This window comes from Pteropus medius, unplaced genomic scaffold (assembly GCF_902729225.1).
Source record: "Pteropus medius unplaced genomic scaffold, Ma_sr-lr_union100, whole genome shotgun sequence".
NCBI classification, from domain to species: Eukaryota; Metazoa; Chordata; class Mammalia; order Chiroptera; family Pteropodidae; genus Pteropus; species Pteropus medius.
Window position 1 is genome coordinate 1,453,380 of NW_024349802.1, and position 27,797 is coordinate 1,481,176.

A 27,797-nucleotide genomic window follows, 5' to 3' on the forward strand; every position below is an offset into this window, starting at 1 on the left:
TAAGGGTGAAATCAGTGCTTTCGATACGACGACTGAAATAAGCTGTGATGCTTAACACCAACTGACGACCTTTCCTGCTGTCACGGCTCCGCAGCGCTCTGCGACAGGAGAAACCGCCGCCTCCTGAGCGCGCCCTGCTCGCGCAGCGCTGGCGCTGGGAAGGAGCGAGTCGGCGCTGCGCACGGCGCCTCCGCCGCTCACGCCAGCGGGACGGGGCTCGCTGGGACTGTCCCAGCTGCGAAGAGGCCTCGGCCAGCGAGGGGAGCCATCGGACAGGCCTGCGAGTTGTTCCGACGCAGCTGTGGACCGACCGCCCCAGACCGACCGCCCCGGTCTGCCGCGCGGGGACGATTTTAACCGCTACGAGAAACCGCGCCGTGTGACGAGGGGCTTTAACGTGGGCTAGTTACAGGAACGTGTTTGACTTCACCGAAAAGACGCACTTTTTTACACAGTTATTGTTAACTGAATTTGAAGATGTTTATTACATTCTATTTTTGGTGGAAAAAAACGTAACATACATTTACGTAGCGCAACCTTGTGGCACACGCAGAGCGAAACCGGGGACAGTAGAGTGTTTTCCTGCCTAGTCTTTCTCTGAGGGCCAACTCAGCAACGGCTCCGCTCCGACTAAATGTTTCTCCAAACGGCTGGGCACCAGGTTTAACACTTATTCATTTCCTCCCTTCAGCACAGGCAGCAATTCACCATTTTCTTTCAGTTCCTAAAAATTTAAATAAAAAAAGAAAAGAGAAAGAAAACAATAACATGGATATGTACACATGAAAAATGAAAGTATTGAAATAACTACAGAGTGCGTCCGTCAGAGACGCAAAAGAAAACGATCAGATCACAAAATTAAAGTTAAAAGGAGCCTGAAACCAACAGATTGTCCGCATTAGCAAACAGAGCGACTGCAGCAAACAATGAAGCCTCCTATTCAAACGACAGCAAGAAAGAAAGAAACTGAGACAATGAAGAAAAAGCCACGTGACGCCAGCTCCACGCGCACGCGCTGCCACGACACCTGCGCTCCTCCTCCCCGGCCCGGAACAGCAGCAGCGCTACCGCGTACGCGTGAACGGAAAGGCCAGAAACCAGGGCAAAGACGTGATCGCTGTGTCCCTTTCAGAATTAAAACGAGGAACACAGAACCGAGTTTAGAATGTGACGAAGAGGATAAGACTTTCTAGTTTAACGTGTCAGGTTATCCCTAAGCAGCATGAACATCGATCAATAAAACCACTAAAATCCACTCACACTCCTCTGTAATTAAACCCAAACGGTTGTGATGCTGTCACGTGACCTCCGATGGCCCTCAGTGGTGTCGTGGGGTCTCCTGCCCACGTAACATGCAGAAGTCCTACTGCACCAGGGGACAAGCAGGCCTCTCCCGAGCACCTGACTCAGGAGGCAGGAGGCGAGCAGCACCCAGGAAAGGCCAGCCGTGCCAGGGACAGCCCGGACTCGCTGGGACATCGCCTGCTCCTCCATCCGCACCCCCTCCGCTGCTGCTGGAGGCCGAGTGCATCTCGACCTGCGAAGCACTAACGCAGGGTGCACCTGCCATGGGGCGCGGCTGCCGACACGGCCGTCGCGGGGCCTGCTGTGGACACCGACCAGGTTACAGCACAAGCTGACAAAACGCTCTGGCTGGCCGCCCAGGCCCCCAGCCCATACGCTGCGGTGGCGGACCTCGCGCCTCAGGGTGGGACTGACTCGCCCAGCACGGGTAACAGCAGCTACTGTTCTCGGACGTGAGACTGAGTCGCTGAGTCACTGAGTCAATTCACTTATTCGATCGCTCATTCAACGAAGAAAGCCCGCGGTGCTCCTGCAGAGGCCAGCGGGACAGATCCCTGTGGCACATGCTGGTGCGCTCGGCCGAAGGCAAAGAACTGCGCTCTGCAAGAAACAGACCGACGGGCAACCTGGCAGCGAGTCCCTAAGAGCAGCTACCCTCTCAAAGAAAGATGACAGATCACGGATTTCCAAATGCGTGCGTTCTCAGCAGGCGGACATAAAAAGTCACGTAACACCCGGTTATGTACCTGGGAAGAAGCTGCTCACACAGATCGGCTGTGGAGTTAAACGAGACTCATCGATGCATCTTCCCGGGAGTCACCGAGGGCTCAGAGACACGCCAAAAAACATTTGGACAGGAACGGGCGCAAAGTGTCTGGGGTCTGAAGACTGTTTGTCTTATAAAAATTATTTATGTCTACACACATGCACACACACATACACGCACGCATGCAGGTCCACTTTTGCTGCTTCCGAGCCACTCAGAAGCTACTAAGTTAACCCCTTCTTTCCCATCAGGACCGAGACCTCTTACTAGGAAAATGCCTCGCTGGCTTGCTGACGAAGTGTGACGTCAAACCTGGAACCGGGCAGGGGACACCTGCACGGAGAGCACGCAGGACCAGCAGCCTCTGCACCCAAGGCCTGTGCTGTAAGCCCCGCCAGCCCACCGTGCCGGTGACACCCAGCACGGGCCCGCGTCCTCCCGCTTCACCAAATGCGCGCCTCAAACCGCCACCCCATAGCTGACTGCAGGCAGCGCTAGCACGCCAGCCTCCACCAGAAGCCGGAGCTCCGACCCCAGAGGTGGGTCTCCCTGCAGCCTGGCCGGCCGCCAGGCCCTCTCCCGCGCCCGTCACAGCCACCCGCCTCCAGCACCCGGGCCGTGGCCCAGGCAGGGTGAGGGTTTTGAGGACAGGAAAGCTCGGCTTCCTGCCAGGGTTTGGGGCTGGCGGCAGGGCTCCGGGGCACACAGGTGCTAGCGTGAGGCTGGGGGAAGGGGGTGCACACATTTCCAGACTTCACAGCCTAGGAGAAAAGCCACACCCATTTAAAATGTAATGCACTTAAAGCGAAGCACAGAAGAAAATGAATTATCAAAGACGTGTAAGAGAAACCGTCCCCTCGAAACGTGCGTACGACCTGACAGAGCCGCCCGACTTCCTGGCACGAGAACCAAAGGGGGCCCTGGCTGTGACCGAGGACCAGCCTGCACTTTTCTGTTAGGAACCTGCAGTCAGTAACCTCGGGTGACCGTGGCACTGCCAGCAGGGCCAGGCTGCCACTGGGACTCGGGCTTCCCGCCCGCGGCCTGGTGCCCCTCGCTCCGGCACCTGAGGAGAACACATGAGCGAGGGGAACAGGACCTGAGGGGACCGCCCAGGAACTGTCACACAGGGCAGGAGCAGCGGGCGCCTGAGTGCTCGTGGGCAAGCGGGGCCTGGAAGGACACGGACAGGAAGCGACGGTGGGCCCGCGAGGCCGCCCTCACCGAAACGCAGAGTTCTCCCTGGCATAGGACAGCGAGCAAGACCTAACTCGGGGCTGGGCCGCAGCTCCTGCTTCCGGAGCCCGGGCTCCAGGCAGCCCCTCGAGAGCTGAAAGAGCTGTGCCAGCAGACAGGGCCAGGGGACGCCCAGGAGGGGGACGGCGGGCCAGCCCAGGAGGGACGTAAGACGGTCTGATGCGGCAGGCACCGTGACGACGACAAGATATGACGGTGGCAGAAGGGGTAATACGGGTCTAGAAATGGCTGGATCCGAGGGCAGAGAAGAAAGGTGTCAAGGACAACCCCGCGTCTCCATTCGAAATGACTATCATTTTCAAGCACGCCCGACTCTCAGTTCGTGAGGGCGCCCGGTAACCGCCAGCCTTACCTTCACAATGTCCAGGCCTCCGACGAGCTCCCCCTTCACGTACAGCTGGGGGTACGTCGGCCAGTTGGAGTACGTTTTTAACCCTTGCCGAACCTACGGAAATAAGGGGGACCCTGAAACCTTCCAACCAGACCCTGGTGGTCAAAATAAGACAAAGGACATAAAACACAGAACTTACTTCTTCGTCCTCCAATATATCAAATGTCTCATATTCAACACTACAAAAAGGAGAAAATACTTTAACGAGAAATACAGTTTTAAACAAAAATTGTAATACTATTTTCTTTTAAATATGTCAAGAAAAGTAAATAGATCATTTTATTGCTAACAAATTTTACTGTGAAAAACCAAACTGATTTTACCTCTTAATCTGTCAAATCCTACAAAGAATAAGTCATCTCAAGATACAAATTTATCTGAGTTCTCCTCTAGGCCATGTTGGGGTAGACAGGGTCGGCACACTTTTTCTTAAAGGGTGAGATAAACGTTTATGCTCTGCCGGCCGTGGTCAGAGGCTGGTGAGCATGGGCTGGGCTGAGGCTCACCAGCCAGGATGAGCACACTGCCAGCGAACGCCACCTTGTGATGGCCTGCTTCCAACACAGAACAAAGTTATTTCAGAGCACACATTTTCAATGCGCATAAAACCAGTGCAAGTTGTGCTTTATGCTGTATGATGAGCGTGACTCATATAAATGAATGAAAAACCATTTCATAGAAATCCGACCACATCCACCCAGAAGGATTTCATGATAAGACGGTTAAGGAATCAGCAGGAACATGTGGCTGAGCCCCTGCAGGAGACGGGGCGTGTGTGCACTGCCAAACATTAGCCAAAGGAAATGTCACACACGGACACCGAAACCACTCCACAAGGAAATCTTGTTTACTTAGTAAACAAGTTCCCAAGAAAACTGTCCATGGTACAAAGCAGTAAAAGAAAAAAATTTACAAAAGACAAGATCAATCGGCAGCAAGTACCAAAAAAGGAAGGTTCGAAAGGGCAACAAGGGATACTAAAAAAAAAGGTCCACACAACATAAGTCTCGCTGCAAGGTGAACGGGAGGAGGCAGACCTCTCGACCTGAGCAGTGCGGTAAGTGATGAGCCACAGGACTCCCTCCGCGGGGTCTAAGTGCTGGGCCCAAGCGCGCGTGGGAGACCTGATCGCCTCCCGAAAAGGTGCCTCTCACACCTCAGTGGACTCCTGGGACTCGGGCCTCAGTAGGTGACCTGTGGCCAGCAAAGAGAAGACCAGTGCGGGGGAGGGGGGGAAGGGATAAACGGATGGAGCTTTCTCCTCGTGCTGTGACTCCCAGCAAGGCGAACCGCGGGGGTCCGCAAGGGTCCCCAGGGCCTCTCAGGGTAGAGGGGTCAGCCAGGCCAGGGCCGGAGGCCACTCTCTCCCAAGACGCCCGTGCTCTGGGACAACTGGTCACTGCCATCCCCTCTGGACAGATAGGCATGGGGCAGAAAGCAAAGCCAGGGAGACTTCCCCCGCAAATACGTGAGCTGAGATGGGCCCGGTGTTGTCAAGTTCTGGCCTCAGGAACTTACGGGGGTGTGCCCGAGGGGACACGCTGAGCCAGGGAGAGGGGAACTGAGTGTCTCACCGTGGACCTATGGCAGGAGGAAGACAGAGAAGCAGGGCCACAAAACTGATGACCCAAAGCAAGCCAGCCTCTCCTCTGTCCTCGGGTAGGGAAAAGCAGGGGCAGCTGAGTACCATAGGAAAATAGGCTGGTTAGATTCTCCTCTGTAAAATGGCACAATTGTTTGGGGGAAAAAAAAAAAAAAGATCATTTTTTTATGTACCTAAAGGTGTATTAAACTCCACGCTACTCACCTACTTTCAACTCTGCCCAAGAATGTCGAAATATTTCAAGGACTACTTTCTCTATAATTTCACAGTGTTTACCAAATCTACTTAACGCTATGGTTAGAATATAATATTAAAAAGCAATTGTGAAATAAGAAATAATGGAGAGAAATAAGCAAAAACATGTGATGAACCTACAGAACGTTTGTTAAATCTCTCCAAATAAGTGGTTTTGTTGTTTTTTAATTTTTTTGATTTAAATATAATTGATATATAAAGCGATTTTGTTTCTAATCACAAAAATCAATCACAATTTTCTTACCTGGCAGCTCCATCCCTGGGCAGATCAAAAGCATGGACACTGCGACTTAATTTACCCACCTCTCAGGTCCAGATAACGGACCTTCACATGTGCCTTATCGGTTTCCTGAACTGTTTAGAAACTAGAATAGTTTTTTAAAGAAAATTAAAAAGCTCAAATACACTTTCCCTAAAACATCTTTATGCCTGGTAAGAATTCAGTTATGAACTTCCCTCGGGGGAGCAGACAAATAGTTATGTCTATGGTGTCTGAGAACCGCAGGGGTCCCCAGGGTCTCTATGTTACCAATAGGCTGACACTGGCCAGAAAAATACTGTAATCTAAGTTAAAGCATTCACAAAACATTATAGCAAAAGTAAATATAATACATGACCAGTTACAAACATAACGACTGGAAAACAGCAGCAGCACAGCCGAAGAGCTGAAATTTCTTAACTATGCCATTTGAAAATAAGATGTACTTACCCAGTACTATTTAGTATTTCCAAAATTTGTTTGCTGAATCCACATTTAGCTTCCTAAATTTAGAAAAACAAGCTTTCAGATGCCCTGCGTTTTCCACCCGGCCCCCGGCGTGGTGGGGCCGCACGGCCCAGCGCGCCACACAACGACAGGCCCCCGGTGCCTCTGCACACCAAACGCAGTCGGCGGACGTGGATCCGGGGGCCACCTGAGTCCCCCTGCACTTTATAGAGTCCTGGCCCATCCTGACATCGTCCTGACGCTGGCCCACACTTACTGTAGACACAGAGGTGGCATGTGTTCTCGTAGGTCATCATCTTTGTGGTCAAAAGCTCTCCTACACCAAACTTCCATGCTCTACTCACTCATCCAGATGGATGATCTCAACTAACTCAACCTTTTTGCAATGATTATAATCGTCATTTTCCTGTTCCATTAGAGATAAATGTAAATTTATCTTTACATTACAGAGTATCAAACTTTTTTGAGGATATGGAAATCTTACTTTTTTTATGCCACAGGATCCCAAATCCCATCAATCTTGTAGAAAAGATTTGGCACCCATAAACGTCTTAACAGAGCTAATAATTCTGTTCCCAAGATGTACGAATACTTTCTGGCCTTCAGGAAAAAATGTTCTGAGAATAAAAATAATCACCAAGAAGAAAAAAAAAGATGATTTTTTCCACTACCGGGAATCATTAACATCCTCCATTTTGTTTTAATAAACAGTGGGAACCAGTCAAAGGATCTAGGTCCTTACCCAGCGATCACAACATGTTGACATTCATATTACCTTTTTCCTAGTTATATTGCTTTCATTATAACAGTTATATTAACTAATTCATTATGTAAACTAATTGCTTTCACTACGTTAGTTATATTAACTTCCGCACAAGTTATCGTAACCTCATTCTGAAAAGATCCTGTGGGCGCCCTGCCATCTGCCCTGCTGTCTGCTCACAAGAGAGGAACGGGAGGCTCCGGGAGGTCGAGTGACAAAGCTACAAGAGCCATCCCACTGCAGAGACAGGAGCGACATGGTGACTCAGGATACGGAGGGAAGTCGGGCTGTCTGGTTCTGAACCACTTAGGGGCAGGCCCTCTGAGAATCTGATGGATGCTCTTTTTAGAAAAGGAGGAATATACAGCCACGTGAAAGAAAGGAAAAAAGCTGTTTCACTCATTCGTCAAACACGTGCCGAGCATCTCGAGGCAGCAGGGTCCATTTCTCCACCACAGACATCTGGACGGATGGTCATGAGCTGCAAATCTGACAACTATGGGAAGTGCGGCGACCAAGGTGCACGCTGCCGGGGTCAGGGGACACGCGGATGGTCCCGGACGGCACCGCACAGAGCCACGGAAGTGCGGACAGTGGGGACCAGGGTAGCTGACCACGCCCGGCAGCAGGAGGCAGTGCTCCCCACCGAGATGCCGATCGCGAGTCCGCCCCGCGCAATATCTCTGTAAGGGCCACCAAGGCCACCGCAGCCGGGCCGACTGTGCGATGGCGCCACAGCCTCGCGGGCTGAAGCCAGGAAGAGAGATCTAAATGGCCCCTCGTTGCCAATGTTATCATCAAACGAAATTACAAGTAAAACCATTTTTGAGTTCTTTACCTGTTTGCTTCCTTTCATAAAGAGCATCACAGAAGCTTTATTTGTCAGTACTTTGAGCCTAAGGAGAGAAAATTGATATAAAATGCCTCAGCTCGATTATTAAACACCACTCCTGCTCGGCGTCAGGAGCCGCACGCACATCTGAGGGACAGAGGGATGACAGTTCACAGCTTTGAGTGGCATTAAACAAGCAAATGCATTGACGTTTCCCTTTATTACCTTCTCTCCCTAAGCCACTGGAAAGCACGATATGGCTTTTTAAGGCAACGAATGTTCCTTCGAGTTGCAATTGGAGCCCATTAACTCACACTACTAAAAAAATAATAATCACCGATTCAATAAGGAACTGTGCACAAAGGGGCCCATATTCAGAGCCCGTGCAGAATTCTCAGGCCCGTCCCGCGAGTCCCCTTTGCATGGCAAGGCTGTGCCCGGCTCCCCGCTCGGAGCTCAGGCCACTTGGGTGGGGAAGCGTGAGAGCCTGGAACACCGGCTGCTAAAGTGCTCTCATCTGAATGTCACGTTTACTATTTCACACACTCTTTTTCCAAACGTCACGATCTAACTTGCTGCCAGGAATGTCCGCCATCCGCATGTCAGCCTGGAGGTCAGTAACGGATCTCAGGGACAGCCGGCGTGGGGAGAGGGGGCTCAAGAAACTCTCCGCCCTGTGGCAGTCCCGGCACCGTGTTCTCCCTCTCCTGGTTCTCTGGATCATTCGTGGCTCAAAATCTCCTCACAGAATGAAGTCATCACAAATGAAACCACAAACCACGCACAAAGCCACGTCACGTACATTTTCAATATAGTACTAGTAGCTAACTCTCAAAACAACAGTAAGAAATAAAGAACACAATGTTGATCCTGATCATTCACCTTCTACCCTGACTACCTGGACCAGGGAGCCAGCAAAGGCCCATCTGTCCCACTCGCGGAGGTGTCACCGAGCTGGGACTTGGGCTCCTGCACTGTCTTACTGGGAGACTTATTTATCACTCAAAATATACTGAAGTTTCCTTTCTACATAATTTTAGACAGTCACCTTTTGGTGTCTGAAACCAGAGTAGATACAGACACAGCACAGGAGAAAGAAACAGGGACATAAATAGCAAGGTGTATTCAGCAGAGAACAAAATAAACAGAAAGCAAACACAAGCACATAAAGAGCACGGCCTCGGTCAGCCCCGGGGCTACCCAGCGGGGACCAGGGGGTCCCAGAGTCACAGAGCGGGAAGCAAGCAGCATCACTTCCTTACCAGAAAGGGCAGGAAAGGGTGTAAATCGTTTGAGGAAATGTGGCACTAAAGGTCAGTTTGACATATATGGAATACTTTTCATGAGGATTACTTTATTAACCAAGAGCAGATAAATGACGTGTTGATCATTAAACATTTTTAGAAATTCTCAAAAGGTTAAATGGCAAGACAGTTACAACATGAAGTTTTACTTTACAAACTCAAGCCCCGACAACGAATGGCTGCTATGCTGCTGTACTTCGAAATAAATTTCTTTTAAACCTCTACGTTAGTTCATATTTGTTACAATAAAAATCCCTGTAAGTCTCCCTACAGGCGAAGTCCCAGAGTTCTGTAGATGATTCTCTAAGGGCTGCTGCAGGCCTTCCTTCAGAAAACGACTCCAAAACCCTGGACTCAAGTCACCGCAGCCTAGAACGACATGAGCGCCACACAGGCAGCACATGCCTGTCACACTCGACTTCCACGGTGATAGCGGCGGCGTCTGGGCTCCGTGTAAGTATCCAGACTTACGCCACGAGCAGAAGCCGGTACTAAAACCTGAGCACCGGACAGCTGGGTGCCCGCTCCAAATGCGGAGAAAGCTAAAGCCTGGCTGGCCTGTTGCGACAACGGCATTTCTGTAAATACAGTGTCCTCCACGTAATCACTGAGTTGACGCAAAACTCTCCCCGTCCAAATCAGACCTTCCCAGGTTTGCATGACTAGTCTGACTGGGAACAACACAATTACGATCCTGGCATACAAAAACAGACCTCTGATTTCTATACAGAAAAGCGATGCAAAAACAGAACTCAAAAATATATTTTAAAGAATAAATGACAGACTACTTAAAACTTTTAAAACACTTACCTTTCCTCTAATTTAGGAGCTTTAGGGCAAACTGTATCTAGTTCTTCGGATGCTTCTAGCTCCTGAAATAAACACACAGCAAGTTTAAGAAAATTTTTATGATAACGTAAATCTCCTTGGCCATTCCATGACACGGACCACCAATCAATCGTCTCATCAGAAGAACTTCGTAAGCGTCCCCGATTCATAGTGGGAAAAGCAAAGATTAATAAATTTATATTTTAGATTTGTTACAGCACTTATGAAAGTGTGCTCTAAACAAAAGCTCTTCCCAAGGTCCTGACTTCTTGATTCTAACCTTAATTATGTCAAGTCCTCCGATGAGCTCTCCAGACACATAGAGCTGGGGATAGGTGGGCCAATTGGAATAGGTTTTGAGGCCCTGACGAACTTCTTCATCTGATAAGATATCAAAACTGCTAAACTGGATATTGTGCTTGTTAAGGATTTCCACCATCTGTTTGCTGAAACCTGCGTTCAGAAAAAGGAAACAAGGAGCTTAGTTTCTCTCTCACACACACACACGATTAAAGTTGAATCAGAGGACGTATCGCCTACTGAACACAGATGCCCCCGTTTCACCGGCTGAAGAGCACGTGAAGAGAAGACAAATCTCGAGAAGCCCTCATCTGACTTTGGACCACACGCCGCATGCTCTGGTACGGCTTAGCTTTTTAACACACTCGCGAGTTAAAAAAAAAAAGTGTGTGCGCGCGTGTGCCGAAGTTCCTCTTCAACGTCGGTTCCCACAGTGCTGCCCAGACTGGAGCTCCCCAGCCCTGGCACCTGCTCCATGCACGGAGGGGATGCACAGGTAAGCCCTGGACAGCCACCTCCCCTCCCTGTCTTTGCCCGTCAATGAGGGGACTGACCTGGACACCCAGGACCATCCCTCTCAGTTCTACTGTTTTGGAAATCTATGAGAAATCAGCACCGGGTGGAGGAAAAAACTCTACGGTAGTCATTTTTAATTCCTACTTAATCGAGCTGGAAACCTAATTCTGTTTGGTTTCTAGTGCCTCTCCCTACTTCCTGGGTATCTAGCTCAGCAGTTCCCAGTCTTTACCAGCTCTTAATAAATTAAAAATCAAGGAGGAATATGTTCTCTTTTACTCTAAAATGGATATTTGAGCACAGTGAATTTCAAAGCTATCTTCTCTGCTGTTATACATGAACTGTCAATAAACTAAGGGTGTTCTTTCTCATCTGGTGTCAAACTTGACAGTTTCTTTTTTAAAACTATTTACATTCCCCAAAGCACATTATGTGATTTTTTTTTTACTACACTGTAGCGACAATCTTATGTTCCATGATTTTATTATGCTTTTGTGATACATTTTTGTTCTGTACTTTTTTGACATCAGCTTCTTATTATAACATCAGTACTGAAGGGTAAGGTGTGAATCAGTCTTTTCTAAATCTATTCGTTCTAAGAGGATATTTTTCTTTCCATAAGCTAATTCTTCCCAACCGTTTGTCAGTATCTGCACCACTCTGCTCTTCACGTTTCATCATCTTCCCTTCAAACGCTCGTAAGTCACTGGAAAATAACCTATTCTTCAGATTCGAAATTCCTATAAGATGTAACAGTATTGGCAATTTTTCGTAAATAAAATCGAATCATAAAATTCGGTAAAAGACTGATTTCAAGAACAGGCTTCACCCGATGTCATACAAAAGCACTTCTACTGTACTAGTGAAGCAGGAGATTCTACCACTGGCTCCAAACACCTCCCAGGCCTGCGGTTTACTGAGCTGAAGCACTGCTATTTACTTGGATAGTATATAAGTTGCTTTTCCTACAACTGAAGTGTTAAGTTCATGTACAGCCTGAAGTAAAACACTGATTCTGAAATTTTTTCATTCATCTGGGAGTTCATTAGTAAACAGCTAAGGGCTGATTGCTGATGGTTATTCTGTTGCCAATATATTAGCTCATTTCTACTGCAACTGGCTGAGAAAAAGCTTTCTTTTAGCTTTAGGCAATTACATGCAGACTAGAAAGATTGATTGGTAGTGTTTCATTTTTAAGGGTTAAAGTGTCAGACTGGAAATGTTATGCTTAAGGATAAAATAGTAAGAAAGCTTTATTCTAATAACAAAATATTTGCACACACTTTTTAAGAAAAATGCATGCACGCATGCAAAAAAATAATTAAAAGTATAAAAACACATTTAACAGCCAGAGAACCACTATTTCTAGCCATAGTCCTTTCTACCCATGACACGTGACATGAATAACACACCTAACTGCCACATTTCGTCACTATCTAATAACAATAAAATCAAGAAGAACACTCTGAACCTGTAGAGTTTTTGTGTCTGACTTAAAAAGTGAAACCCAGTTAGATGACTCCCACTGCAGGAGAAATCTCTGTGCAGTGGCTGAAATACCTTTTGCTTTGCTAAAAGCTTTGTTAACTGAAATAGATACAAGAATTCCCAAATAACTTAATTAACCCGCATGTTCAAGGGTTTAAGATTCTGTTTAAAAAGATGTACATCTCAGTACATCTTCCTGAAACACGAGTGCCCTCTTTCCTGCTCTCCTGAGAAGCACAGAATGAGGATCGTCTAATCCTTTAACAACTGAGACCCTATCAACATGTCAGGCTCATGACACACGGCACAGCTCGGGAGGGAGGGCCCAAGGACAGGTTAAGACGACGGAGGTGTGAAGCGCGCGGGGCTGGACGGAGTCCACGGAGCCTCCGGGGACCCTGTACCAGGCTTCCGGGTTTCCTCGATCGGAAATTCCAATGCCACTCACTCATGTTTTCTGACTAACAAAAGTTAAGTGGGGGACAGCTAATCAAAAATCAGGCCGAGCTACTGCACAAAGGGGTCCAAAGGGGATGACGAGCATCGCCGATGGTGGGGCTGCCACAGCGCCTTCTGCGCAAAACACAGAAACGCCGGCCGCTCGCGCTCGTGAGTCGATGCCCACTGCTTTCACAAAGGAGGCTCTGCCTACGCCTCACCTCGAACGTGCCGATGGCAAAGCAAACACCATGATCCACTAAGCAGACTCAGAAAGGAGAGGGTGAAAGTCGCCTACGTTCCTGTAAGAAAACAGTTTAAAGATAAAGACGGTCTGTGCAGCAGAGCACATAGGAAAAGGCGAACGGAATCGGAGTGGCCGACGAAGGAAGTGGCAAGGCACAGTCACCGTAGAGCCATCTTCCAACTGATCTTTAAGCAGATATTCTTTAGAGAATACCAACACTAAATTGTAAACTGATCTATTTACTCTGTGAGCCATTTACTATAGAAAGACATGCTATAAAAGAAAACAAAATATCAGGAAACAGAAAAGCCTATTAAAAATGTTGTTTCAAAATTAAAAGAATAAAATAAGGACTTGTGCGGAACCGAACTGTTAAATCGTATGTACCTAAAAATCTCTCAATTCCCTAGCTAGGTCTTTTATTATCTAAATGTCCATAATATCGTGTTTTTCAGATTACTCTGAAATGTTTTAAAGCTCGTTTAATGATAACTTATTTGTACTGTGTTCCAAATGCCAGACAGTTAATATAAAAATGGCTCTAAATATATCATAAAGTCAGTCTAACGAAATAAAAGGTAAGTAGGAAAAGGATGGTTTCTAAGCGGAACCACAGAATATCTGAACTGAAAAGGGTCTCCAGGATTGGCTGCAACCCCCACCGCCACCAAGGAAGAAATGAAGACACGAGGGTGACGGACTTGCACCTCCAGTTATCAAGGTAGGTGGCGTGGGGCAGAGTCGTGACATCTGTGCACGATGCTCTCCAGAGACCAGTGTCCCCTCTGGCACCTTGGTGCACCTTCACCAAGCTTCGGTGTGACCACCTGCCATTTTGTGAGGTTATCACTAGAAGCAGATGGGGAGAAAGCTACTGTCCGAGCCCAGAGAAGAGCACATTGTACTGGCTGTCCTGCAGGCTCTCTAGGTGTGACACACCGGTCACAGCCAGACTTCCGTGCCGGGGCTGATGATGGAGGTCACCACGTGAAATGCCAAAAATGATGGCAGAAAGCAAACCACCGCACAGAGCCCGGCTGCTGCTCTTTTTAGTGAACTAGTGCAGACTGTGTCACCTTTCCGATGCATGAGGGCAGGCGTCTGACACATAGACACTGCGAGGAAATTTTTGAAGTTGAACTGGGAGGTAAAGGAACCATGTTTTTATCTTTTTGAGACAGAATTACAAAACTTTATTTTTTTAACTAGACTTTTTCATGATTCAGTATGTAATTAGCTAACCATACAGGAAAGAATTTACAATTAAATGTATTTTGGAAGCTTGGCTGTTTTTATAAAGCCACACTGGACACGCAGTAACCCTATCGACAGCACACAGTTTCCCTGCCACCTGTCTTAATAAACTCCCTCTTATGCAGCCGAACGAATCCTCTGAGATTCTCAACAGCATCGTCAAAAGGCAGAGAATGCTCACGGATGCAGCACGAGAATGTTGCACGAGGCACAAGAAAAAGCAGACAACAGAAACCCAATAGCAGAGGGGTCAAAGAGCTCCAAAAATTAAGGACAAAATTATGAGCATATGTGTGGTTTAGAAAACAAGAGTGACTATAAGCCACAGAATGAGGAATCTCTAAGTTACCATGGCATTGGCAACAACAGCAATGAGTGAAAAACACAACCATCAGACGCTGAGAGACAACGGGGAAGGCAGAAGGACCCAGGGCAGACACAGCGCCACCATCAAACTCTGTAAATTTGTAAACTGCTGAATCTGGACTAGGTGAATAAAAGGAGGCTGCCAAGAAAGAGAGGCTAAGTGTTCGTAGCATAATTAAACAGGCAAAACGCCCATTCGTGGAGCCAGAAACACAGTCGTTGGAAACGGATCAAGCTCTGCCACCAGGTGACCTTGAGTGTGCTGCCCTCCTATCTCCGGGTACTTACGTATACAACAAAGACCCTGAATCAGATGTCTGCTCCCATGCCTCCTGGTTCCGACATTCCCCGAGTCCACAGTGCAAACTGAGTCACGTCACCCAGTGACACTGCACCCTTTCTGATTTTCCGAACCCAAGTATGAGACGGGCAGCCTCACAAGCGCATGGGCCCCTCACAGGCACCGACCCTGGCCAGGGTCCCCCCGCCCCCGTCCCCCGGTCGCAAGGCGGCTCCTTACCGCAGCGCGGCTCCTGCGGGGTCCCCTTCATGAACAACATACAGGGGGCGGCGTGCGTGAGCTTCTTCAGTCGCAGGCTGAGGTCTTCTTTGGGGTGCTCGTTACCGCTGGGTGGGAGAGAGCCCACAGATGCGTGTCGCTGAACTTTTTTGGTCAACTCTGGGGCATGTGCACCATCTAATCGGTCAATTTTCTGAGAATTCTGAAGTTAAAAAACCCGTTTAGAATACTGTGGCGTTCCTCCATCGTCTCTGCATTTTAGGCTCCAAAACTGTCACAAGTACGAATGCACAGTTCTCGCCAGTTTGTAAAGGAGTCAGGACTGTTCTTGGAGAAGTTTTAAAAAATCTAACCACCGATCACCTGCGTTTTAAAATAAATGTTTTCTTTTTCTTTCCTTTTTGGAAACATACTAGGAAAGCACCTGTAAATTTCCAAAGATCGAATCTCTTGAAGAGTGCAGTACACAAGTTTATGACACATGTACATTTAAGTGAGACTCACTGGGCGGCTTAAACATCCTTACATCTCAAACTCCCACCGGATCAGAGTGGAACTAAAGCAGAAAGGATCCCCGCACCTGGCCGGGTGACTCCTGCATTAAGTGCGAAGGAAGCATCTGGGGAGTTGCAGTAACACCCAGAGGCGCCCGGAAGCACAGATCTGCAGCCGCTTCCTAAGCATCATTAATCAGACCAGAACCGGCCGGCCGCTGCATTACGTCCGGCCGCATGTCCTGTCAACCCACGCCGACCCAGCTCAGGAGTGCTTGGGGTCTACAGCATGCATCTGGATTTTTCTCAGCAAGTTCTGGTTCTGGCTACTGGACCTCTACAGTTCTTGTCACTTTTCCAGGACCGCCAGGGCAAGCAAACAAAGAAAGAAGGAAAGCAAAGCCGGAACAACTCAATGCCCAATAATCAGAGATTGGTGAGTAAAAGGGACCAGAACAGACCCCTCCCCCATGCCCCCCGCCACGGGCCCAGGACAGACGGAGAATCTCTAGTGCCATGTTTAACCTTACCTTGAAAAACAGAAAGGTGGGAACTGAACTAATTTCATATTTTTCAGATACTTCAGGAACAGCTTCCGCTTCCAACTTTAAAATAAAAGAATTTAAGCTTGATTATAAAAAAGGTCCTTTTTTTATACTACTTCAATAGGTAAATCAGTTTCCTGTGCATTATCCCTTCAAGTAGCTGACATTTTAAAGAGTACCGTACAAAAGTTTATGACACATTTACATTTAAATGAGACTCACTGGGCTGGCATGTCATCCACTGAGTCTGCAGTGTCAAAACAGGTTCAGAGGTTTTTATTTTGTTGCACATTTCAAAAGATGCCTGGAGGCTGTGAATAAAATTTTTGGTGCACTAGTGACCTAGTAAATTTTCAATCATATGCAGCTACTACTATATTGAAATCCATAAATCACTGACCCCAGTTATGTCATGATTACAGTGCTTATTTTCTGCCCACAGCAATTCTTGCTGTTTGCTCTATTGACTAATTTCAAGAGGCAGTACATCATGACTGACAGTTGCAGCCTTCTGCAAATTATGAAGCAAAAAGGAGTATTTCTTCAATAAACTATTGATGTCTGATAAATTTTACTTTTAACTCCTGCAAGGCTGCAGGGCCCTGAGCAGCTTGCTAGCTTACTTGCCGTGGGTCTCACTGCGTGCGCGTTAAGTCAGATGACTGCGTTCTGTTGGATGATTTCTCCTCAACAATATATGACGTGATGGCTGACGCACGGATTTAAACATATTTACTAGCACAATTTCCAAATAATTACAACACGATTACTGTGAGCTATTTACACGGGGCTTTATAAACAATGTACTTTGAGAAAAATCGAGATATATTTCATCTTTCTCTCATAGAACTGTCAATGTAATATAAACTTTTTAAAACCAATAAAAATCGGTATTCACGTTATACCTGTAGGAAATAAAATTTATTGATAAACGACACTGTTAAAATTGTTTAAATACATCTACTGTATTTTTTCAAGAGTGAACGATTTCCACTGGGCCTGGAACACTGTTTTCACCGAGAGCTTGAACGACGCCGTCTCTCTATCCCAAAGGACCCTGATACGTGTCTTCGCTTCGTACCTTCCGCCTCATGTATTCTGGGCTGCCCTGTGACTACTGCAATTCCTTTTTCTTAGGAACATCCTTTTAAAACAACATTTTCAATTACTTTCATTTTCTTAAATGTATTTTTGTGAAAAAATATATATATTTTCAATCAATGTCGACTCTCCGATAAAAGTGAAGAACAACGAAAAGACAAAGCGTTCGGAGGCAGCTATCTGACTCTAAAGTTTTAGAAACTTCGGTGATGTTCTTTCACACAATTCCACCGGCCGACCAAAGAGGAGTAGAAAAGGTGCCAACAAAGGCAGCTTATGATTTTCTTTCACCCCACTGAGGCCTGAGGCGTTCCCACGCTGGCCGAAGGCCAGGCTCACTTCAGAGCCCCGCCCAACAGAAAATGCAAATCAAAAACAAGGCGATACTAAGTGGAAACGAGATAAAATGGTCTTAAAGCAGAGAAGACAGGTCGCATCCTGACTCATAAAAACAAACGCCTAAGTGCTAAAAGCCGCTCTCCTCTCGGATTTCTGCTGGTTTCCAGTACTGCCCCTTACTGACAGCTCTTCTGGGATGCAAACTACTCTCCTGATGTGCCTGCTAAAGCCGCGAGGGCCCCTACAAGTCCACCCGCCCCCCACTGTGAGCTCCCAAACCGGAGCTTAGGAAGACAAAGGCAGCGGTGGCAGACACCCCCCTGGGCACAGGCCAGGAGCATCAGTAAAGGCAAAGCCACTGCCCCATCCTTGAAACCTGTGCGACACTAAAACTCTTTGGAAATACTTTGTTGGATGTGATTTACAACAATGAGAACAGAAAATACACGAATGATCTGCATTCGGAAGAGACCAAAGACGGTCAACAGCAGATCCGTCTTCCACGAAGGCCTGCTCTGGGCCACAAAGCACGGTGGGCCCTCGCAGAAGCGTGCGTAGTCTACGCACGACCAGAGGGCTGTGGCACACCACCATCTCACCTTCACAGGTGGCTAGGCACATAGGCGACTTGTCCAGACACACAGTTGCTAAGTAGCTAGATTGAGAAGCGGACCCCAGTTTGTCTGACTACAAAGCCTGTGCGGCTTTCCAGGTTTCCTTTCCCCCACTCTAACTCTCACTCATCTCGGGCCTCTTCACCTCTGGCCAACCGCCACACGGCCACCTACCCCAGGACCGGGCTCCGAGCCTGCCTGTGCCCTCCAGCGGCCTCGCCCAACCTCACAGCTCAGGGGAACCCCAAGGTGGCAACGACAGCCAAGTTCTACCCAAGCCAGACCTCTCCCCCACCTCCAACGACACACTCGACGTCTGCCCCGGACCTCCCCCACTAAACCAGGTCTCTGTCACTTAACCCACCCACTTGCTCAAATCAAAAAGTTAACAACTGTGATTAATCCACCTCTCTCCCCCACATCCAAGCCATCCATGGGTCATCTGGGTCCTCCCACCAAAGCATAAGCGGACTCAGACCATCATGTCAGCGCTGTCTCCCTGCTTGTGTCCAAGGCCTCTCCCGCCTGGTGCAGTGCGCCGGCCGCCTGACCGGTCTGCGCTCCCCCGCGCTTCACGCCATTCCCCGCTCAGCGGCCAGAGGAATCCACCTAGGAGCTGGGCCGGGTTTCCAGCCTGGAGCGAAGCCCCAGCTCCACCCCGCCTGCAGGCCGCCCAGTCCTCCAGTCCTCGCCCACCTCGCCCACCTCTCCCCTGCCCCGAGGCCCCGCTGCCAGCCCCGCTGGCCCGGCCTGGGCCCGCCCCTCTACCCGCGTGGCTTGCCAAGCCTCTGCCCAAAAGCTCTCCGCGGCTCTTCAACGACTGTCTCCTTCTCACTGCTTAGCTCTTTCGAGCCCGAGCTGAACAGAACACCCCACCTACCCAAGTCCCCGTCCTGCGCCGCACGCCGATTCTTCCTCTGTGGCACTTATTACCATCTCGATACTACGTGACCCGTTTACGGTCTATACTCTTCCTGCTCCGTATTCCCCGTGACGAGCATGATGTGTGCCATGTAAGTGTCCAACAAATAAATTCTGACAGACTTGAACAAATGGTGGCCATTATTCCTACGCCAAGAATGGGAATGAACGCTTGCTGGTGGTAGCGCTGAGCCTCCAAGGTTGAGGAGGGAACAATTAAGCCTACATTCAGGGACATTTGGTCAAACCTCAGAGGCTTCTTTCTACCCTGTGACATATGATACAAAAGAAAATTTTTTTTAAAAATCAAATTATTTCTGTCAGACGAATATCCATTTCAAAATAAATATTTAAATTAACATTCTTGATAACTTTTTTTACAGACTTTTGCCAAACTTAGCAAAGTACCAGCTAATAAACTGTGTTAACTACGTTATTTTTTATTACCACAACAGCATAGATAAAAGCTAGGATATTTTTAAGATTTAACAATTCTACTAGAAACATTTTTAGAATTCCTAAAAAATTAATCTTATATACGCTAAGATGCTGAATAAGCTGGTCATGGAAAAACAGGAAAAACAGGGACTCAGCTAGTTACTGCCTAGTTATGCAGCTAGTTGCTGCCTAGTTATGCAGCTAGCTAGTGACCTTCCGGAGACCGCCCTACACTGACTGCTTACACGTGCTAATTACACAGGCGTTTAGAATGATGCAGTATAAGCTACACAAATGATCTACACTGATCGTACAGATCTGCAGAAATTAAAGTGTGAGCTATAGCTTTAAGATGGTTGCACGTTTGAGAATAAATCAAACTATAAAGGCTCCTATTTTCTAAAGAATGAAAAAGTACAAATTTAAGTATATAACTCCTTCTGTATCCTTGACCTTATATCTGAAGTTGCGGTGGACATAAAATGCGAGTACAGCAGCTATTACACAAACGAAATTATTATTAAAGGAAATACGATACAATAGAACCTCACCAACCAGATGGCTGATAAGCCTGACTGATAATTTTGGTACCAAAGTGCATCATATGGTAAAATGAGTACCAGAGCCCAGTAAGACTGGGGTACTAAGCTGGCAGAGGGGGCAGGGGAGAGAGGCTGGCATGGGAGGTGGGAGCTACCTACACGAAGGAAAGCAATTTAAAAAAAAATGACAGGGTAAAGGTTCCTACCCCAAGCCCTACCACCTACCAAGTCCTCCATGGTCCTTACCGCCACGCAGTCCAAAAAGCAATCAAAACAGTAATTAAACGACAAAACCGTCTACGGCCACGCCACCCTGAATACACACGATCCCGTCTGATCTCGGAAGCTAAGAAGGGTCAGGCTGGTTAGTACTTGCATGGGAGACCTAGGAAGACCAAGTGCTGTAGGTGTATGTATGTATGTATGTATGTACGTACGTACGTACGTACGTACGGATGAATGAATGAATGGATAAATGAATGAAAAATAAATAAGACTAAGAAATCATAGTAAAAGATACAAAAGTAGTAGAACATCAGTTCTACAGCCCAGAAGCTTGAAGAAGCTTTCATTAGGAAAAGAAAGCTATTCTGATGAGCCATGCACCTCTTACAAGGACAGGCCTGCAGGCCTCGGCCACACTCAGGTTTACGTGGGCCCACTGCTGTTCAGCAGTGTGGCCTTTAAATTATCTGCCTTACAAACTCCATGCAAACTGTGTTCGCCCTTGATGATGTCTAGTGAAAGAAAACTATGCCATCGAGAGACTATCCAGAAAGTGACAGCACCTGGACACACTACGCGTCGACACCGTCGCCCTCCCCGTAAATGGCAGGTGCGATCGGGTCAGGTATCCATAGCAGATAAGGGCTTCCCAACCCCTGGCTTGCTGAGACACTTCAGCACTTGGAACGACTTAAAGTCTCGCTGCCAAGTCTGGTACCAATGTGAGAAGTAATCCCATAGTCACTTTCCATAAATCATTCAAATGGTAGCGAAGAAAAACGTGTTACCTAAACCAGTAACGTTACACTCATAAAAGCAGACTTACAACAATTACCATCAATCCTGATTAATCTTATGATTCAAATGTTTAATCATTCATCTCACTTGTAATCATTATCTTTTATCACTGACCAAACATGCAGTTTTAATGTCCCCTTCTATTATTTATATTGGACATTTTAGGGTTACATTCTAAGGTTACATTACACATTTCATTTGAACTTTAAATGAGTCCTTAAATTTTAAAAAGCAAGTCATTATATTTATACTTGCTCTATCTGCGTAAAGAAATAACAGAAGGATTCATACAAATTAACACAGTTACTCACGGAGTGGGACAAAGGGCAACTGGAAGGAGCACGTGAGCCTTCTCGCTGCGCAGCTTCTTACCCCGTCGTGATTTGAGCCATCTAAGTGTGACCCCTATTCAAAGCGCATTTATCTACATAGCTACTGTCTGAAAATTACATCCCTACTGTACAAATAAATTACCCTGCCTGAATTCTGTGCCTACATAAAAAGCGGCATATAAACACAGCTAATGTCATTTTCGACCCCATATACAGGTATACTTGCCAATGTGTCCTATGAACTCATGAATTCTGGTTTTAAAAAACAAGGTTTTAAGTCTACAGCCATGCCACCCTGAACGTGACCAATCTCGTCTGATCTCGGAAGCTAAGCAGGGTCAGGCCTGGTTAGTACTTAGATGAGAGATGGGCTGGGAATACCAGGTGCTGCAGGCATTAAAAATAAATAAGTTAATTAATTAATTAATAATAAGGCTTTGATTGTTTGTTTGTCTGTTTTAAATCCTAAGGATTCAGATTTTGAATACAGGGTGTGCCTCCCTTTCCAACAATTCGTTTCTAAGAGCCTCAACTCACATTTTGGCTTTGTTGCCTAAGCTAGCACCATGTCCTGAGTGATAACGCTGTGTGTGCTGCCCCAGGCGACCTGACCCAGCCACAATCATCGCTTCCCAGGGCCCACTCACCCAACGGGGACACTAGGAGCACGCAGCGTGCAAAATGGACCAAGAACCAGGAAGGGGTTATTTAAAACAAAGTACAAACCCAGAAGGCAAGAGAGAGACTGTCTGGCTTCCTTTTTCCTCTGTTTCCTGAACAAGCTAGAAAAAAATTTCCGTTTGTCCTGGAGCTCTGCCCAGTCCCAGACAGCAGCGTCACCCTGTCTGTCCCCTGGTTCCTCGCACCTTACACATCCTTTCTTAGATCACTTTTCCACTTTCCACATCACACCTCGCTTTTCACTGAAACACGTCCCCCGTTAATATTTTTCCTACATCCAAACCAAATTGTCCAGTGAAGGACCTGCTTTCATGCACAGAGCCCCCAGGGCCCCCGGGGCCATGCACTGGTCCACCCTCCCTCATGTGCACATTACGGAAAGTGGGGTGAGTCTTAACACCGCTCGGTACTTGAAAAATACAAAACGACTTTAAGATTTTTAGGAATAATCGACTGCAAAAATAACGGAGCCCAACGCCAATCATAAACATGCAGAACTGCACACCACTCCTCTCTCACAGTGGAAATAAACTCAGGAAAGACATGACGCCGAAGCTGAAATACCTTAACAAATGAAACCTGGGGGTGCTCTCTGGCTAACTCCGCCATCACGCCGTTCATCTGAGCGCACTGTGGAGCCCATGGTGCCCAGAAGTGGACCACAAGGAGCGACCTGCAAGTCAACAAAACGCAGCTTTTAAAATTTATGGTATCTTTAGAAATAACCAAATACTGATACAGATTAAACTCCACCACTAAAACAGAACCTTTATGAGGACCGCCTGAATTGTTTTTGCACAGCTAGAATTTTGTTGTATTAAACACAGACTGAAATTAAGGACCTGCGCGGTCCTGAGAATCTTTTAGATGAGTTTTCAAGTTAATGACGTTTCTTGAGTCAATACTTAGCTCACATGAAGCGATTCTGAATACATTTCCATCCCAAGTAAGAGTCACGGAAGCCGGCTGTATGTCCAGACCCTTGGCAAGGCGGGGACTAGGCCTCTGCAGCGGAGGCACAGTGGCTGTGGAAAATGGCTGCAGAAGCACGGTCACCATCGACGTGAGTGTTCACATGAGTGTTCACCTTTCTAAACGCGGTACTAACATGAAGGCGCAAGATTGTGTCCATGGGAACAGGAATGAAACATTGAAAACGAAAGCATGCAAGCAGAAAACACGGGGAAGATGAGGCTGCTTTTGACGAAGACACACTTCTTTAGATACCGCTACAGAAGATTTTGTAAAAATTGATAATATGAACGAACAGAATAGTGGACGAATAAATTGTTGGTGAAATTCTTGGGAATCTCAGAGTGTACCTATCAACTATTTTCATATAAAATTATCTTGACAAAGATATCTTGAAACCTACCCTCATATCCAACTGAAAACCCCTTCAGTTTTAAAGGATTCTAAGTTCAAATATAATCCTCCTAACCAAAAAAATCTGAAATATCAGTAAGAAAACATGTTTTAAAATACCAGAGAGAGAGAGGAACCCAGGACAGCTAACCTGTGGGTGAGGAAAGGCGTGACAGACACACTGGAAAACCAGCACAATCCTACAGCTGAGGGAAGGGGCCCGCCGCCCAGGGCCAGGAGACTGGAAGCCAAGGGAGGCACTGGGGGTTCCAGAGGCGAGGGCAGCGCTGACTCCAGGCTTCTGGCTCGGTGACTGATGGCTCTGGTGGCACCAGCCATGAACCACAGTACAGACACTGCCAACTCAAGAGGGAAGGAAGCCCAGGGGGCTGTCAGTGATGGCTGGGGGCTCAGGAAGGAGGTCTGCACTTTGTCTGCAGATCTGGGAATGAAAACCCTCAGGCCGGCACCACACTCACCAACGCCGCGGGACAGAGAAGGAGCCTGGGCGGGACCGCAAGGCTGGGGGCCTCACGGAAGTCCAGAAGGAAGGAGTGACAATCTCCCGACGCAGCAGGAATGGACAACTAGCAATGGAAAGAGCGGTTCCGGCGGATGGTAGGACAAGTCACACTGCAGCGAGTGGACAGCCGAACTGAAGATGAGGAAGGAGAGACGGCGAGAAACCTACTCTTCCAAAGGAGATTTGGCCGTAAACAGAGGGAACCAAGCAGAGGAAAGGACAGGATCAAGGAATGGGCTTTTTTTAAACATGAGAAAGTCTGGATAGTTTGTGAGGGAACAGTGCCAATGGACACAGAGGCTGAAGACGCCGGAGAGACGGTTGGGGATGCAAGGTCTCAGTGGTGGCAGGGCAGGGGAAACCTGGAGTGGAGAATCCACCTTGAGAAGAGGGACTGTCCCCACTGGATCAGGAGCCTCAGCGTCTATGGCAGACACGTGCGTCTGGTGGGCGGGAGGCAGGGGCCATCCAGCACTGTCTCCTCTTCCTGTAGGGCGGACCGCTAGTCTACCTTTCCCAGTCTTCCTTGCAGCTGGCTGGGGCCCCGCATCTGAGTTCTGGCTGGTGGCACGCAGACCACAGTGATCCCCCCGGCCCTTGAAGACCTCCTGCAGGAGCCTTTGTCTAGGCCAGCCTCACCTCACAGCGCCCCTGCGAGCCGGCAGGGGTCCCCGAGGCTAAGTCATGGTGAGAAGGACAACAGGCCCCCAAAGGACTTGCGCGGGATGTTTACAGCAGCCTCAGACACAATGGCCAAATCCTGAAATAACCCAATGTCCACAAACTAGAGAAACTGTTGTACATTCATACAGCGGAATACTACTCGGCCATAAAAAGAGTCAACTATAGATACGTGCAAGATAGATGAATCTTAAAAACATACCGAGCAAAGCATGACAGACAGAAAACCAGGAGCTGTGTGACTCCATTTATATCAAGCCCAAGAAGAGGTAAAACGAGTCTACAGTGACAGAAAGCAGATCCGTGGTGGGGATGGTTGGAAAGGGCTAAAGAACCTTCCGGGCTTCTATCCTTCTTTTAAATGTTGGTTACTTGTGTGTATACAATTGTTAAAATTCATCACACCTAACAATTAAGATCTGTGCGTTTTATTATAGTATATAAGTTAATATCTCAATTTTTATAAAGTTTGAGACAAGTACTTTCATATTCTGCTGGTTAACATTATTGAAACCAGTCAGAAATTTCTTACACACTTTCAAGTATCTATCCTAAAAAGGTAGAGACAAAGGTTGATGTGTATGGATACTTTCCCACTATTTTCCATAGCAAATAACTATAAAAATGTTGTTCAACGATATCGTTTAATAGTCACATAAAATATTATAAAGCCATTAAAAATCACATGTCGAAGAATTTTTAATGACATGGGAAAATGTTCACAATTACATTTTTTAAAAATTAAAATAGGTTACCAAACTTTTTAACAGTATGACATGCAAGAAAGAAAATTAAAAGTACACACATACAACTTAAATTTCATTACAATAAAGTGGCTTTGAAGAATAGTTTAACTTCTCTTAACTTCCAATAGCAATAACTAACACCCTGGGATGTCGGGAAGATAAACAAAGACATAAAAGCACTATGAAAATACTGAAGAATGACACTCATGTTAACTTATTTTAAACCAGCCACCATATTCTCATATTTAGGGGTTTAACTTCCACTTCCCAATTAAGTACATTATACCTAATATCACAGGGACATAAACCTGAAACAAACATAAACGCCATCATCCTCTCTTCGATTAGATGCAACAGCATTCTCTCCATCTTCGTGGATAGCCCGAAATGCAGGGTGCACTGTTTAAGGAAAATCTTTAGAGAAAGGCCAGGTTCAAATCCTGACTAATGTGATTTTAGACAATGTAATGAACCTCAGGTCTTCATCAGTAATTAGTGCTCAATAAATGGCTGTTTCTCTACTATTACAGGTACTCTGCTCCTGCAGTTATTCACCTGAAGATAATACTAGCTACCACTCATTAAACACTATCACATACTAGACTCTATTAAATATTTTACAAATGGGCAAGATCTTAATTACTCTGCAAACAGGTACTAATATCTCCACCATACAGCCCAGCTCGTGGGACTAAATGAGTTAAGCAAAGAAAAAAATTTCATTTCATGCAAAATTTTAAAAGTGAGAAGATTTGGAAAGCAGACTTGAAATGATTACATTAACAAATGTCTGCAGCGATGCGTTCCCTCCCTGAAGGCAGGCGTCATTTCCACCGCGCCCATGTAAACTATCACTGTTTTCCCCATCATCTCAAGCACAGGCCAGCGGCAAGAACACATCCAAATGGTAATTACACTGAAAGTTTTCCGACTGTGGTGTTTTAAGGACTTTTATGTCTAAACAATGAAACGGAAAAACAAAAATGTCAAATACACGAAGAGCAAACTAGACTTCCAGATGATGGTAAGTTCATTTACTGAGGGCAGGTCCACGCAAGCCCGGCTCATTCTGAGAGGCCACCTCTGGTGACTCCGTAATTGCTCTGACCTAAGATGTGTGGAGCGCTGGATGAATCAGAACCCACCTTTCATCAATGCGTAAACGTCATTCCCATCTCTTTTTTTTTTGTAGAGAAAAAAAAACTTGTCTTGTAACCTTGAAATGTCAAGGAGCTGTTTTGGTTAACACTTTTAACTTCTCACCTCCACGGCCCTCTACAAGTAAGACAGCAACTGTCACCCTTCCCGTTTTCAGCAAAGGTACGAAACCCCCATGTCACCAGATGTCCACTTCGGCCGCTGTCCCACTCAGAGTAGCACCTGCGTCTAATTCACTTTCGTCAGCAAAGTTCCAACGCACTGGGGTCGGCGAGCGTTCGTTCCTGAACGCCACGCGGGCACCCTGCCCCGCACCGGACACCCTCGAGGGACGTCGCGCGCTCCTCACGCAGGCGTCCGTTCGTTTAACCCTCTCGACCCTGGGGTGGACGCTGCTGTCACCCATTTCACCGCCCAGGACACTGAGGCCTGGGGGAAACCTGCCCGGGGGGCCGCGGCCACTAAGAGGCTGAGCAGGGGGCTGGCTCCCAGGCCACCGACGCTGGAGCGCCGTCGAGAGAACAGCCTGGTCCTGGGAGGGGGCCTGCAAAGCGAGGACCCTGTGCGCCCCTGAGCACTGACCCGTGAGCGCTGGCCCGTTCGGAGTCCCATCCGCCCCGACACGGCCTCGGCGTCGCTGCGGGCGTCCTCGTGGCGTCCCCGGAAGGGCCGGGACCCCGGCGGTGCCGGCCCACGAACAGGAAGTCCCCGTCCCCCGCCGCGGGTGGGCTCTGAACGTAAGCGCTGCCCACGCCCGGCACGCTCGGGGCGCTGGGCGCGGACGGAGCACGACCGCACGGCCCCGGCCTGCCCGCCGCCGCTCGCGGGGGACACGGCGGGAAGGGGCCGCGCGGGGTCGGGGCGTGGGGCCGGACCCCGCTCTCCGCCGGGGTGGGGAGCAGGGCCCAGCCGCCCCTTCCGCCCGCCCGCCCGTGAGGTCGGGCTGCGCCGCGCCCCTCACTCTGCCGCCCGCCGCCCCACTCACTTGGCTCTGAGGCGCAGAAGCTCCTCAAAATGCTGGGCTGAGCAGACCTCCACAGCCGCAGCCGCAGCCGCCGCCCCGGCCGCCCCCGCCGCCATGCTGCCGCCGCCAGACAGGAGCAATCGAGCGCGGGCGGTGCGAAGGGCGGGGCC

The 27,797-nt window shown here is 47.9% G+C and overlaps 1 protein-coding gene and 2 pseudogenes across 2 annotated transcripts; 2 read left to right on the forward strand and 1 right to left on the reverse strand.

Moving 5' to 3' along the window:
- Positions 1 to 455: 455 nt before the first annotated feature.
- GLRX3 (glutaredoxin 3) lies at positions 456 to 27,797 on the reverse strand. 2 transcript variants are annotated; one of them, XM_039835983.1, is made up of 11 exons: positions 27,649 to 27,797; positions 22,755 to 22,863; positions 16,185 to 16,259; positions 15,161 to 15,362; positions 10,312 to 10,484; positions 10,014 to 10,075; positions 7,906 to 7,963; positions 6,287 to 6,339; positions 3,859 to 3,898; positions 3,681 to 3,773; positions 456 to 724 (listed from the first exon to the last, which is right to left on the reverse strand). In XM_039835983.1, exons 1-11 carry the CDS (start codon positions 27,741 to 27,743, stop codon positions 671 to 673), a joined length of 1,014 nt encoding a protein of 337 aa, XP_039691917.1. In that variant the 5' UTR covers positions 27,744 to 27,797; the 3' UTR covers positions 456 to 670. The 2 variants fall into 2 exon arrangements, with proteins under 2 accessions (XP_039691917.1, XP_039691918.1); XM_039835984.1 differs by lacking the exons at positions 6,287 to 6,339; positions 7,906 to 7,963.
- Positions 20,450 to 20,564, forward strand: LOC120581835 (uncharacterized; annotated as a pseudogene).
- On the forward strand, positions 21,787 to 21,905 carry LOC120581793 (uncharacterized; annotated as a pseudogene).